Consider the following 14,549-nt stretch of genomic DNA (forward strand, 5'->3'; position numbering starts at 1 on the left):
CTTATAATTCACAATCCATCAATATTTTTCTCAATTTTTCAAAATTCTTGTTCTTATTTTATTTTAGACATGTAGTCTATAACTCTTGTTTTTAATGCATGTAATGTTTTTTGATAGAATAAATAATGTGTAGTGTCATGTTATGATACTTGACAAGAACGTCTTATTTATTGATCAACGTATTTACCCATTTCTTGCTTAATTGCATATTTTTACCCTGCTAATTACTTATGTTTATTTCAAAAATATAACTCACGTTCAAATTAATTAATCCAAGTTGAACCCATCATCATCATTCCTAGTCGAACAAGTTGAGAAGGAAAGACGTACAATAATTCATAAAGATCATAATTGCTTGTTGAGAAATATGATTAAATATGTGGTTTGGTCGATTGACATTGATAAATTTTAAAAAGCAAACCCAAATAAGGAGGAAAAAAAAATATAGTCACATTACAAACAAATCATTACTCTTTTCCTTCCCACTTGTAGGTTTTTTGTTTTCTTTTTGCACTTGTATTAAAAATGACTTATTCCATAAACAATCAAAAAATATTGTGGATGTGGACCCCAAATGAATCTTAGGCCTTAAATATTATTGGAGGGTTAAATAATGAGCTAAATTTTTTAATGATTCAACATTACTTCATAAATAAATCAAACTTTTGGATGACATAATCTCATTGCTCATACATTTAATCGAATAAAGGGATAACTGACATTTAAATCACAAATTTAATCGAATTCTAACTAGTCTTATAAATTTAAGTAAACATATGTTGAATATAATAATCGAAACACTTAAAAACTTAGATTGGGTACAAAATAAATTCTATTCTCGAACTCGACTCTAAAAACATAGTGAAATTTTAAAATCGAGATTTAACCCTTGTTCTTATAAGACTTTAAGAAAGTACATTATATAATAGAGAAATCATATTATTGTCAACTTGAGGAAAAAAACAAATTCTTATACCCACCCTATGTATTTAATCGACGAAACGAAGGGTTGGTATCGATTTATTATTTGAAAAGTTATTGATTAGAATTTTGGCAACACTTTTGAATAAATAAACCACCCCATAAATTCTTTTAGAAAATAATTACTTGGAAAATAAATCATCTCCAATTCTTCAATGGACAAAAGTAACTTTTACCTCCACACCCTATAGTTGGATTATGTAATTATTTTCTATTGCATTTATAATGATCAAACATATTACATAAAAAAAACTACCAAATTCAATTCTTGGAAATTCTTAAATTATTTGTAAATATTAATAATTTTCATCAATAAAAAGTAGTATTTTACTTGTTAAAATGTGCTTTTACTCGCTTTGTTGATTATACAGAGTTTTCAATGAAATGTTGAGCATTCTGTTGCTAAACATAAAAAATGTCCCGACATATATCAATCATTAGTAAGTATAAATATGTTTTGCTGATCAGCGTACTATACAAAATCATCAATAGGATATTCATTTCGTTGCTAACGTTTTTAGAGAGTTGTAGATGACCAAACATATATCAATCATTCATAAATACAAATATGTTTTGCTGATCTGCGCACTACACGAAATCCTTAACAGAAAATCTTGTGTGCGCTTACGGTACTCATAGTTACGGATGACCAAACACAAATCAATCATCCGTAACTACAAGCATTACACATCGGATTCCACTTGTTCAACATTATCCATTTATTTAGGAAAGGAATCCAAACGCACGGTAAATTGTGGATTCAAAATTGAACAGTGTAGATTCTTATCAGACAAAAACCAATAGTTTTACCCATTTATCAACGGCCAATAATCATTCAGTTTCCAGTCTAGACAGCCTGCATATTCACTCACATCACCCAATTATTTCGTCTCGATTTAGAAAGTCGGCCAGTTCGGAAAATGTTTCCATAAATTAACCACTCCTAAACACTACTAAATTAATTATTCAGCCGCCAGATTTTTCCTGTTCAATCAGAGCGTAGATGATGTGTCTCAACTTCAAATCATCTACTTTTGTTGATCTTCTTTGTCATGGTTAGTTTTTCTTTAAATAAATTGGGTTTTTTGGCTTGTTAAAGATTGTTTTTGGACAAAAATGAAACAAGATCTTTGTTTCTCTTTGTTTAAAGTTCTTGGCTTGAATGCACTTTTGAATCTTGGATTTTTCATGAGTTTTTGAGATGGGCTCGACTTCAATTTGTTGGTTGAATAGTTGATGGCGAGGATTGAGCAAATGAGCTAGCTTTTCCCAAAAAAGATTGCTTTTTTAATCAATAAATAAAATAAATATTGCTGTGAGTTATTGCTCAAATGCACCTTGGAATCTTGGATTTTGGTTTTGTTTTGTCGAACGTATTCGTTTTGTTGCTGAATTCTTGAATTTTTTGATGGGTATCGACTTGAATTTGTTGGAGGAATTGTTGATAGCGAGCTAGCTTTTCCCAGAAAAATGTTTTTAAAAAAATAAAATAAAAATACTTTCCTTATGCAAGTGAGGATAATTGGTGCGGGCCCACTTTGAATATCTGGAGTTACGTGAATATATTTGTAACTCCATAAGGAATTTGAGTAGATACGATTAATAAGTGATATTGTTGATTACCTGTCTTTTGATGATTGGTTTTCTTGAATTGTTGAAATTGGATGCTTGTGTGTGGAAACATTGAGTTTATCTTTATCTCATTGAATGAATCATGTCTCTCTTCTTTCTTTCCTTTGCTGTATCTTCTGATTTAGTGTTGTTTGAAAGCTAGCATTGATGGCTAAAATGATCACAACTCTGAAAAAAATCCAGTGATAATTAGATTGGAAATTTGAGGAAATTTCTACTCGAGGTTTGCTGCTGCTGTTGTTGTTGTTGTTGTATGGTCTGTAGTTTTTAGCCTGTATTCGATTTCGTATGTTTGAATGTTTCGATATTGGTAGTGATAATGCAGAACTGTGTTATGTTGCCATTTGGTTTGTGTGAGAGGATGTTTTCTAGCCACGTTTCGATCCTCGTATATAGGCATAGCTTTCATTAGGCTTTGTGTTTCTGTAGCTCAAACATGACTTGATGTCAAGTCATACATGACTCGAGGCTCAAAGCCTAGTGATAGGCCTCGAGCCTCAAATCATCATGACTTGAGTTCAAGCCATTTGATTACTCAAGCCATTAGTTTCTTGGATCTAGCCTCGTCCAAAAGTTGAATCCAGGGAGGGTGAGTTAGCTAGAGTGCCATGTTTCGGAAAGAGATGTTTCCTTCGCCATTTTGAGCCTTTCCTACCTCGTGGATAGCGTTCGTAGACTCTGTGTTTCTTTAGCTCAAACATGACTATAAGTCAAGTCCTCCATAACTTAATTGGGGCTCAAGGCCTGCTGACTAAGTTCAAGCCATCTGCTACTCGAGCCTCTCGGTTCTTCGCTCTAGGCTTCAAACGACGAATTGAGAGGGAATGAGTTAGCAAGAGTAGAAAATATAGCTATGAAACATCTCTTTACAAGACTATGCTATAAGTATAATCACATCACTTCGTGTTGCATTGACATTCCTAGTTCTGTTTTCCTTTTTCCAGATGGATGAGCAATTGCTGCTTGCTGACTGCAGTTCTTGAACTGATGGTTGTGGTTTCGGATTTCTTTTAAGCTCGAATCATCGCAGAACTCCTTCAATTTTCAGTCTGTTCATGGCTCATTGAACATGGCTCCTGCATTATTCAAGAAAAAGCATTCAAATGAAGTCGAAGCCTCTGGAGCTCTGTCGAGATCTCTGCACGTTCTACCTACACTCTCCGAAGAAAAGTACCCCAAGCTTCCCGATTCGCCACAGGTTACATTAGCGCACGAACTGACCACTGACCTACTAACATCCGACACCAGAACAGCCGGGCATTCATTCTCATCGGCCTCTGTTAGTCTTACTCATTCCTCCTCCTTCTCGCCTGACTCAAGCCGTTTGAGAGTTCCCCCTTTCATCTCCGAGGCATTGAACGACAGGGGATCTTTCCACTCGAGCCAATCTTCCCCTAATGTTGCTAGAGATGGGGAGCTGGAAAGTAAAGACGTTTCGTGGACTATGGACACCTCGGATGCGCCTCCTCCCCACCACAGTGACATGGTGCCATCGGATGACTCGGGTAGGAAAACAAACTGGCGGGAGTGGGCCGATCAGTTAGTCACACCGGACGACACACTTGATTTGAACTTGAGTGATCTTCTTGTTGATGTCAATGTTCCAGATCTTGATGCCAAGGTTTGCTTCTCAACTCTGTTATTTTATGCTAAATGACTCAAGCTTGAGCTTAGTTTTACTCGACTCGACTTACAGCTGCTGGAGTTGCCACCAAACTTCGCGACATACCAACCTCAGATCCAGGAGCGTCGCCTTCTTACAGTTTCTACTGTGCAGACGCTTCCTGCGGTCGCCTCTCCATGTCCTTCGCCAGCAACCAAGGCACGGATGCGTTGGACACCTGAGCTGCACGAAGTTTTCTCAGAGGCTGTTAAGAAACTAGGTGGTGGTGAACGTAAGTGTCTTACAATCAACGTAAAGAGAGAACTGAAACCACTATAAAAGTCTATCTTCAGAAACTAATACGAGACTAACTATGTAGGAGCTACGCCAAAAGGCGTCTTGAAGCTCATGAACGTCGAAGGCCTCACAATCTACCACGTTAAGAGCCACTTGCAGAAATACAGAACCGCGAGGCACAAGCCGGAGTCCTCAGAAGGTTGGGATTGCCCTTATACTCGTCTTGATTCCATATATCATAATCCTTATGTTCATTTCTGTCATGTATTGATAAACGTATGTTTGTTTGTTTTGGATGTAGGAACACTGGAAAAGAAAACGAGGAATCTTGCTGAAACGGCATCGTTGGACCTGAAGACGTACGTTTCTATTAACTTCATATGTCTGAGCTAAGATTTTTCTTATTGATGTCTATCTATATGAGGCAAATATCCATGGCACGTTACAATCGCTATAGTAAAAGTCGATTTTTCGTGCACTCTCATTAATGATGTTCTCCCATGGCAGTGCAATGGAGATAACCGAATCGCTTAGATTGCAGATGGAAGTTCAGAAGCAGCTTCACGACCAGCTTGAGGTATGTTCTTCGAGTTGCTTGTTTGTGTACGTACGAGCTGAAGATGTGGAGCAGCTCGTAACGTGCTTGACTTCTTAATGCTTAATGTGTCGGGTTCGAGCTAGGCTCGTATAGTAGTCCTTTCATTCTAAATTATAATCTGTGTTGCTTCAGATTCAAAGAAATCTGCAGCTTCGGATCGAAGAACAAGGGAAGCATCTCGAGTTGATGTTTGAGCAGCAACGGAAGATGGAGGAAGATAAACAGAACGACGATAACTGCCAATCACCAATGACAGAAACACAACCTTGTGTTGCTAAAACTGACGCAGAATCCAGCGCCAAAGTGGCCTCGCCTCTCGAGCATTCGGAAAAGGAGTCCTCCGAGGACCATGAGGCGAATGCAGGTGGCGAAAGTATCCCCCCGACGAAACGAGCCAAGACCGACGAGACAGAAGAGTCTCCCAAGAAATCAGTTGATGACACAATCTGAATGTTTTGAGGTATTTTCAAGAATCAGAATCTGTTTCCATTTGTGTAGATTGAAAGACTCATTGTAGATTGTGATTGAATTGATGCATTCATGTTTGTTTTGGTTGATAAGTGTTACAAATTCTTGATACGTTGCAGAAATTAGTTACAAAAATTAATTCTAGATTTGTAATTCAAGTACATGTGAGCATTATTAAATACTCCTTCCATTCCCCAAAGAATATGCACTATTTCCTTATTAGTGACGGACTAAAAATGAAAGAGTGCATATTTACTTTATTGTGTGATTCGTTTCCTTGGTTAATTAAATCTTGCAGGTGAATCCACTACGTTCAGTATTCACGTGTATGTTAATCCGATGTTGGAATCAATCATGCTATAGCTCCTCGCGAAACCTAGGAAATGTTGATAGAGGTATTATGCATATCTTGTCCTATTTTTTCTACAATAGAGAAATACTATATATTAACTACGCTACTTTGAATCTATGATTGTATATTCTTTTGCCGGCATTAATTAATTAAATGTTTAATCTAACCAACATGGTTGTCGTGGTGGTTCAACATCTCGTCTCTTAAGCATGAGGTCATGGGTTTAATCTCCGCCGATGTGAATGGAGTTCATGCAGATTCATCTGTAATTTTTATGTACTTGCATTTTAGGGTGGTTGTTGTAAAGGTTTCAACTTTCAACTATGATGAAATTTAGTGTAATTTTATATATGCATTTCATTACAATCTTTGACTTTTTTTTTGTTTTAATATTATGACCAAAAAGACAAAACATACTCTATAAGTTTGAGAAATCAATATAACTAACAAAAGAGTTTGATGGTTCGATTTCAATGCAACAAAAACAAAAGTCCAATATCTAAATAACATGGCATAATAGTTGAGAGGTCACTATTACAAAATTATAATCCAAAGTAGTGATTATCATGTTAGAGAGGTGCCCTCTATTTAATGGCAATAATAATTTTGAATGGGTCTCAAGTCATTTTCTCCAACTCATATATTCAATTGAAATATAAAATATTGAATAGGGGCAAAGGACAATTATGCCCTTTAAAGAAACTTGAAAGTGATCTCTCACACTCTATTTTGTCATAATTTGCCAAATTTGAAAATGATTAACTAAATAAACATCCACATATTACAATCACAAAAAAATGATGGTAGAAAAATTAAAAATTCTCTTATAATTAGATAGTTTGTTATGTATATTGGGTATATATAGGTTTCAGAATATGATGGAAAGCACAATAATGATAAGGTACATGTGATAACATTAATATTTGCCAACCTAACTTGTCACTGTTAAAGCACTTATTTTTACTATTTAATGTGGAAGATTTAATGCAATAAATATGAAAGTAAATGTGAAAAATTGTACTCCTATAAGAACATATATTACGATTCATGAATAGGAACAATAAGATAAAATGTATACCCAAACTCTGGCTAAATATTATACTCCTACGGAATATTATCTAAATATACACATTTTTATTTAAGTTGACTTGATTATTCCTTCTCTTCTTTTTTATTAATTTTTTTTTTCAACTTTAAAAGGTACTAGTAGTACTTAGTATAGCTGGATATTCTGATTGGACAAAGATTTTATCTGACGTTGTCATTGGATTCTTCACCGATCGTAAATATTGTCCTATATTTTATGGAGTGAATTAGGTACATCATATTTAATATAGTGGTTTCTAATATTTTTTTAGTACAATGTACTATCTATATATGTTAAGTGAGTAAGTTTTCTTTTATTGGAGAATATCAGGCCATTCCAAAATTCAATCTATACAGGAAAAACATCAATTTTTTAATGTGTTACCCTACATGAAAGAAAAAATTCAGATAAATGAAAATAATCTAACTATATGCCAATTTTCACAATTAAACAATATAAGCACTTATTCTCATTTAGTTCGATTCCAACACCTTAAAAATCAAGATGATAGTTTTAAAACATTTATCCAACTTCCTGATCTCTTTTAAAACACCCATGTATTTACATACTCCCTCCGTCCCCGAAAGTTTGTCCCGTTTTTCTATTTCCGTACGTCCTACAAAATTTGTCCCATTTCACTTTTTACCATTTTTTGTAATGGACCTCATATTCAACTAATTCAACTAATTCATTACTACTCACACTTTATTATAAAACTAATATATATATATAAGTAGGACCCACGTTCCATTAACTTTTTCAACTCACTTTTCATTACATTTATTAAAATCTGTGTCGAGTCAAAGTGAGACAATATTTAAATTTTGTAAAAATTGCAATTAACTATTCATACTAATACTAGTCTCAATCTATCTAACTTTCCGGTTTGATTATTTTGTAGTAACAATTTTGAGAAAACACCAAAATGATAAAAATGATGTTTGGTGGTTGTCTGCTGTTAAAACAAGAACAAGACTGAATGCTCCTCTCTCTTTGTTGTCAGAATCATTAGTGGGCTCCCATCTCCATTTGAAGCATAAGCAGTCCCATTACCTGAGCTGCAGGCCTCTGTGAAATCCCCATATTGCCCCCTCTTCGTTATTCTTGTATACAATTCAGATTTGGATATTTCCCATTGGAACTCAATCTCTCTTTCACTTCAGAGGAAACTCGTGCATGTTCCAACTTTTTTTGTTTTTGGAGGGTTGTTGAAGAAAAAGGCATGGAAAATATGTTTTTCTGTTAGAATTAAGGTTGTGTTGTTTTATTTGGATAGTGTCACAAGATTTCAGTTTTCAGGTATCTCTAACATTGTATGAATTCATCTTGTGTATGTGTGTGTGTGTGTGTGTGTGTGGGAGAATTTAATTGCATTTGAATTATTTTTTAACTTTCTTGATCTTCATCATTTTTTCTATAGAGCAATTTTTGATATATAGAGAGAGTGAGAATTTTGCAATGTGATCTTGTTAAATGATTTGTTTGTTTGTGTACATAATTTTTTTTATTAATTCTTACCTGTTTTCATGCAAAAATCATTAATTTGGAGGGAAATTCAAGATTTTCTCACAAACTAAATTATACTACATGTGAAGAAATTGGTTAGAAAACAAGTGCATATTTGATGTTCCAATAACACAATGGGGAAGAGAAGGTCTCTGTTTTCAGCAGTGAAGAAAGCAATCACTTGCCAATCCAAGCAAAAACAAGAAAAGGTAATTTAAAAGGGAAAAAATCTTCATTATTTGAAGGTTTTTAGCTAATAATTTTGATGATTTTATCTTTTTTTTTTCTTACTCAGAGGACTAGGAGAGGAAGAGGATGTTTCAGGAGGCAACAGAGCGTGAATCTGGAGGCTGTCGGTGCGGAGAAGGCCGTTGTCCTTCGAGAAACTCCACCTCCAGTGCAGGAGGTGAAGTTGCACGAAGCAGAGAGCGAACAGAATAGGCACGCCTATTCTGTTGCTCTCGTGACTGCCATGGCTGCTGAGGCAGCCGTTGCAGCAGCCAACGCTGCTGCAGAGGTCGTCCGCCTCAGAGCCGCAGCGCACGGCTCAGGCAAGACGAAGGAAGAGATGGCCTCCATCAAGATTCAGGCAGCTTTCCGAGGTTATATGGTATGGTTGAATGGATGAATGAATGAATGAATTTCTTTAGTGTTGGATATTAGTCTTTTTTGTTGTTAATTGCAAAATTCAATTATAAACCGCCAAAACAGACTCGAACTCGAGACAGTTGGCCTCAGACACTAACCTTGTGTGTGAATTTAGGCAAGGAGAGTTTTGAGGGCTCTGAGAGGCTTAATGAGGTTGAAAACTGTGGTGGGAGGGAAGTCGGTCGAGAGGCAGGCGGCGGCGAGCTTGAAGTGTATGCAGACGATGGCTCGTCTGCAGTCTGAGATTCGTGCAAGGCGAATCCAATTGTTGGAGGAGAATCCGTCCGTCCACAGACAGAACGGACGGATCCTTGACGATGATCTCGACAAGTCGAGAGCAAATGTGAGTTTTTTGGCCTTCAAAGTGGGCATTACTTAATTTCTTCAAGAATTTTAGTAATTAGGGCTAAACTGTGTGTTTTTTTGAGTCAGAAAGGGGAAAATTGGGATCAAAGTTGTCGATCAAAAGAGCAGATTGAGGCAGAGATGAATCATAAGCAAGAAGCTGCGAGGAGGAGAGAGAGAGCCTTAGCTTATGCATATTCACACCAGGTATATATTTATATATATATATATAATGTATTTTTTGTAGTATTAGTTTCTTGCATAAGTTAGTTGTGAAATTATGCATTTTGATGAGTGTGTTGCTTTTTGTGTCATTAGACACTTAAAAATCCCTCGGATTCCACGAACCAAGCATTCGTGGATCCGATCAATCCCGGGTGGGGATGGAGCTGGTTGGAGAGATGGATGGCCGCACGGCCGTGGGAGAAAGGCGACGCGGCCGAGTACGAAGCCGCAGCGAAGGCCGCCTCGGGCCGCGCCGTTGCTGTTCGTGGAGACACGAAGGTCCAGTCTCCAAATGCCCTGGGAGGCGGCCGGCCTCCCGGCAGGCAGTCACCTTCGACTCCCAAGTCGAGGGGCGGAGGGAGGATCAGGCCTCCGAGCCCGAGGGGGGTTCTTGTCACGGATGATGACTCGAGGAGCCTGAATAGCACCCAGTCCGAGCAATGCCGGAGGCGGAGTAGCTATGCAGGCTCGTCATTGAGAGACGACGAGAGCCTTGCTAGCTCGCCTGCGGTTCCGGGCTACATGGCCTACACGGAGTCCGCACGGGCTAGGTCACGGTTGCCTAGCCCACAGGGGTCGGAGACAGCCGGTTCTGCAAAGAAACGGTTGTCTTTCTCTGGTTCCCCTGCTCGACCTAGGAGGCATTCGACTCCCACGAGGTCGGGTGCTAGCCCTTAAACGGCATGATTGGGAACTCATAATTGGTTTGGTGTTTTTGTTTTCCTTTATCTGTGTGTGCAAGTGTTGTTAGCAACTAACTCAAAACTTTTGTGAATTGATTTGTGTTGATTTGTAAGTGTTGTTCCCTATGTAGTGTGAGTAAAATTCCACTAATTTATGATGCGTGTTTTCCTATAGAATGTAGAGCTTTTGATTGTGAAATTTGTGTTTTGAACTTGGCAAATTATAGCTAAGTAAATTATTGATTCGCACATGAGGTATCGAATGAACGAGTACATTTTATTTTATTATTTGAACATTTATTTTGTTTTATATTTTTAAACTTGTGCGTTAATTTGACCACATTCTACATAGTATGTCTTAATTAAAACTCTAATACATAAAAAAAATTCAATTTCTCATAAAAAAATATATCCAAATTCAAACACACTAGTATTCAATGTAGGGGCAATGGTTGAACTAGATGGACAATGGTTGAACTAGATGTAAAATCGAGAAACTCTTTAAAATTTACTTTAAAGTTGGCACTAACCCCACAATGGGACAACTCCGCCCTAATCCTTTGTGTTCTTTTGCACCTTTTTTACCTTTTGACATCGATAACGACCTTCTTCATTGTATTCAACCCTACAAGTTTAGGCTTCCGGATTCACCATTGAAGAGTGTATTCAAATCGAGCCGAGTCAAACTGATTATCATTGTACTCGAGCTTGGTTCGTTTAATATCAGGCTAAGTTTCAAACTTTATTTAAATTTGGTATGAAGAAGACATATACTTATATTTAGTTAATAATTTATATTTTCAAATTAAATCACCTAATGAGCTTGCTCACGAGCTAATAAACCGAATATCACCATACTCAACTTATGCGTATAGCTAACAAACTCCATAAACAATCTTTTTTCCTGCTTTTTCCGGATTCAAAAAACAAACATTGTCCTTTTCATTACAAATTCCCATCTCATTGTCATTTTCCCAAAAAAACAAATCATCGAATTGCCCAAAAATCATATTCTAACACTCAGCCAATCTCACCTCACCTCGAAAACACCAAAAATCCTCATCACATTCAGCTCCGATCAACCAGCCAGTCAACTCCACCCCTCTCCACAAACAATGGAAGAAGAAACCAAATCAAATCCCCAAACCCAATATACAATAATTTGAAAATGAGCAATATAAATAATTGAAGAATATAGATTTTTTATATAAAAAGTACTTATAACTTAAAAATTAAATTTACTAATATTATATTATACATATGCATATTTCTGGGATGAAAGGGTTATTTTTATTCTTAGATTATAAACATCACTACTTTGTGATCTTACAATAATAATATTTACACAAATAAAAAAATTAACAAAATAATACTACTAGTGTGAAAAAATATAAATAAATTCATTACTAGGTTGAAAACGAAATGTGAGTAATTACTATGCAAACAAATTAATGTGACAAATTTTCAGGAACTAATTACTAGGTAAAGGAATTAATATAACTGAGAAAATGTACTACTATGAGAATAAATAACCATAAATAAATTAAACAAAAACATGCCAGCGGCAGATTTCAAACCTGCAATGTCAAGGTCAACTGCGCTGCAGAATTACTTGCTAAACGTTGTTTGAATAATTTATACATAGTAATATCAAAAATGGGTGGGGTTCAAGGGACCCCCATGCCCCAACGTGGGTCCGCCTCTGAGTGGGAGCCTTCATTGGGGGAGGAAGTTTGTAAGTGGGAGATTGTGTCTTTTGACCTGGGAAACGTTGTGAGTGAACAAAGCTACTTAGATCGCGGGTTCGTCCCATCTCTTGGGGTGATTGGGTTTGTGTGATGTGTGATTACCCAAAGATTAATGTGGATGTGTGGGTGTTGAAGGTGCATGGGGTGAGGTGAGTCATTCTTGGATGAAGTTGGTGGTGATCAGGGGCGACGCAGAAAAAATTGGCTGTAGGGGCTGTGCTCCACTATATATATACTCCCTACGTCCCATATAAATAAGTCATTTATGCTTGACAAGGGTTTAAACTTGTAATTAATAAAGTAAGAGACAAAGAGAAAAAATAATTGAAACTATGTCATAGATAGCGGAACCTATAAATAATAAAGTAAAAGAGAAGGAGAAAAAATTGCCAATCACAATCCTAACAACTACTCTATAAAAAAATGCATATATATTTATAAACTAGTCCAAAATATATCTAATAAAAATAACAAAAAGACTATATCATTAACTAAAAAAATAAAACTCAACTTCAAAATAACCATTGTTAGAGCATCCACATCAGCGAGCAGCAGCTCGTCCGTCCGTACGTGCCAGCGGCGCGACACGCTGTCCGCCGCTGCGCTCTTGCCACAAGCACGGCGCTGCTCGATGCATCGAGCACGTCCGTGCCAGTGAGCAGCATACGTGGCAGACAGTGATTGGCCAACGGCATAGCCGTTGGCAATTTGATTTTTTTTTAAAAAAAATCGGATTTTAATTAAAAAATCTGATTAAAAATAAAAAAATATTTTCCCACTTCCCAAAAATTTATATCCGTTTTCTACCCACTTTTAATTTATTTTTCAATTTTTTAGTATTTTAATTATGCAATTTTTATTTTTTGTATTTTAATTATGCAATTTTTATTTTTTAGGAATTTAATTATGTAATTTTAATTTTTTTGTAATTTGTAATACTATTCCGGGTATTTTAATGTATTTTAATTTTATGGAAATGTTTTTATTTAAATTGAATAATGGAATGGTGGGACCCTTGTGCTCGTCCTTGCGGAAGAGCACGGATGTGGGTGTTGTGCTCTTGCCTAAGAGCAGGCGAAAAAAGTAGGGCCGGGCCCACATCCGTGCTCGTTGGCAAGAGCACTGATGCGGATGCTCTTATAATTGTTTTACAAGCTTGCAACTATTCTCTCAAAATTTTAAAAATAAGAGATGGAATACAAAATTAACAAGTTTAATAAATTCTTTACCCCACAATTTGTGTAGAATTTGAAATTTAATTCTCTAATGTCTCAAAAGGCTAAAACCCTCATTTTCACCGTTTTGTATGCCGCTGCTCTAAACCCTTTGCTTTTTTTTAAATTGCAATATATAAGTAGAGTACTTAAATTTTATTAAGAAGACAAATTTAATTGAAAAAAGAACGAAATTGATATCACTTTATAAGTTTGAAGTCTCTTTTCAAAAAGAAAATACATGTCAAAGGTATTAATGTGGGTCAATTTGACTTTTTTTAATATATATTAGTTAATGTAATTTTAAGTTACTCATCTTCTTCCTCACATCCAACCGCGCTATTGTTATACCTTTACTCTGCAATTTTTCACTTTTTCCTCCTTTAAATTTCCAGCCCCTTACAATCATTCGTTCCAAGAGAATTTGTTCTTCAGTAGCATTATTTGATAAGGGCTTAACATCAATTTCCAAAATTATGAAAAATTTAGAAGTAGAAAATTACAAAAAATGAAAATTGGGTAAGGGCTTAAGCCCTACCCTCTCACCATGTGCGTCCGCCCCGGGTGGTGATTCCATATCTTGATGATCCATGGAAAGGTCCCTATTCGACACTTTGTGTGTTGGAGGGAAGGGTGAGATCTTGTTGGCTTACGGGTCGTGTTTCATTGTATACGATGTGAAAGAGGGTTCGTTAAGGCGTCCCAAGATTAGTAATGTCGATACTTTTCTTGAGGTTGATGTCTATGTCGAAAGTTTAAGCATCTCTTGATCTTTAGCTAAAGCTGTAAAATAGTTGAAATAATGTAAAAATAAGCGGGACCAATCTATTGCCTATGGCGTGGCAAAGGAATGGCAAGGAGATGTGTATGGGGATCATCGACAGGTCCATACTAAAGTAATTTAAAAACTCAAGTACTCTATATAACTTTTGAAATCTCAAGTATATAATTTTTGAAATAAATGATGATAAAAAAAAGTGGTGAGATCATGAATAACATAACTCTCATCTAAATTGTGACTTCACTGTTGGGCATATATTAATCCTAAAATGAATAACAGTAATCTCTCTCACATTTTTCAAGGGCTCAGGTTTTAATTACTTTAATTTAATTTCCCGTCTGAATCGATGTTGTATTATATAGACAAAAGGAAAAAAGAAAA

At 36.1% G+C, this 14,549-nt stretch overlaps 2 protein-coding genes across 5 annotated transcripts; both read left to right on the forward strand.

Annotated features, from left to right (window-relative positions):
* The first annotated feature begins 1,810 nt into the window (after nt 1–1,810).
* On the forward strand, nt 1,811–6,297 carry LOC121762507 (protein PHR1-LIKE 1-like). Of its 4 annotated transcripts, XR_006042231.1 has the most exons (9): nt 1,811–2,036; nt 3,558–4,234; nt 4,310–4,508; nt 4,596–4,712; nt 4,815–4,872; nt 5,021–5,090; nt 5,244–5,571; nt 5,878–5,974; nt 6,140–6,297. XR_006042231.1 is itself a non-coding variant. In XM_042158398.1 (8 exons), exons 2-7 carry the CDS (start codon nt 3,683–3,685, stop codon nt 5,559–5,561), a joined length of 1,314 nt encoding a protein of 437 aa, XP_042014332.1. In that variant the 5' UTR covers nt 1,811–2,036; nt 3,558–3,682; the 3' UTR covers nt 5,562–5,571; nt 5,878–6,297. The 4 variants fall into 4 exon arrangements, 3 of the variants coding, with proteins under 3 accessions (XP_042014332.1, XP_042014334.1, XP_042014333.1); XM_042158398.1 differs by having other exon boundaries at nt 5,878–6,297; XM_042158400.1 differs by lacking the exon at nt 1,811–2,036 and adding an exon at nt 2,075–2,296 and having other exon boundaries at nt 5,878–6,297.
* Nucleotides 6,298–8,004: 1,707 nt separating this feature from the next.
* LOC121761094 (protein IQ-DOMAIN 1-like) lies at nt 8,005–10,710 on the forward strand. The gene is made up of 6 exons (XM_042156686.1): nt 8,005–8,317; nt 8,614–8,733; nt 8,820–9,134; nt 9,288–9,515; nt 9,605–9,724; nt 9,836–10,710. Exons 2-6 carry the CDS (start codon nt 8,659–8,661, stop codon nt 10,418–10,420), a joined length of 1,323 nt encoding a protein of 440 aa, XP_042012620.1. The 5' UTR covers nt 8,005–8,317; nt 8,614–8,658; the 3' UTR covers nt 10,421–10,710.
* Nucleotides 10,711–14,549: the final 3,839 nt, after the last annotated feature.

Source organism: Salvia splendens, chromosome 13, assembly GCF_004379255.2.
Source record: "Salvia splendens isolate huo1 chromosome 13, SspV2, whole genome shotgun sequence".
NCBI lineage: Eukaryota > Viridiplantae > Streptophyta > Magnoliopsida > Lamiales > Lamiaceae > Salvia > Salvia splendens.

Bases quoted from the DNA above. Each gene is read 5' to 3' on its own strand.
- LOC121762507 (XM_042158398.1), top strand. From the start codon at position 3,683: ATGGCTCCTGCATTATTCAAGAAAAAGCATTCAAATGAAGTCGAAGCC. The intron at 4,873-5,020 runs GTACGTTTCTAT...CTCCCATGGCAG, and splicing joins GCATCGTTGGACCTGAAGAC to TGCAATGGAGATAACCGAAT. The intron at 5,091-5,243 runs GTATGTTCTTCG...GTGTTGCTTCAG, and splicing joins AGCTTCACGACCAGCTTGAG to ATTCAAAGAAATCTGCAGCT.
- LOC121761094 (XM_042156686.1), top strand. From the start codon at position 8,659: ATGGGGAAGAGAAGGTCTCTGTTTTCAGCAGTGAAGAAAGCAATCACT. The intron at 9,516-9,604 runs GTGAGTTTTTTG...TTTTTGAGTCAG, and splicing joins TCGACAAGTCGAGAGCAAAT to AAAGGGGAAAATTGGGATCA. The intron at 9,725-9,835 runs GTATATATTTAT...TTGTGTCATTAG, and splicing joins CTTATGCATATTCACACCAG to ACACTTAAAAATCCCTCGGA.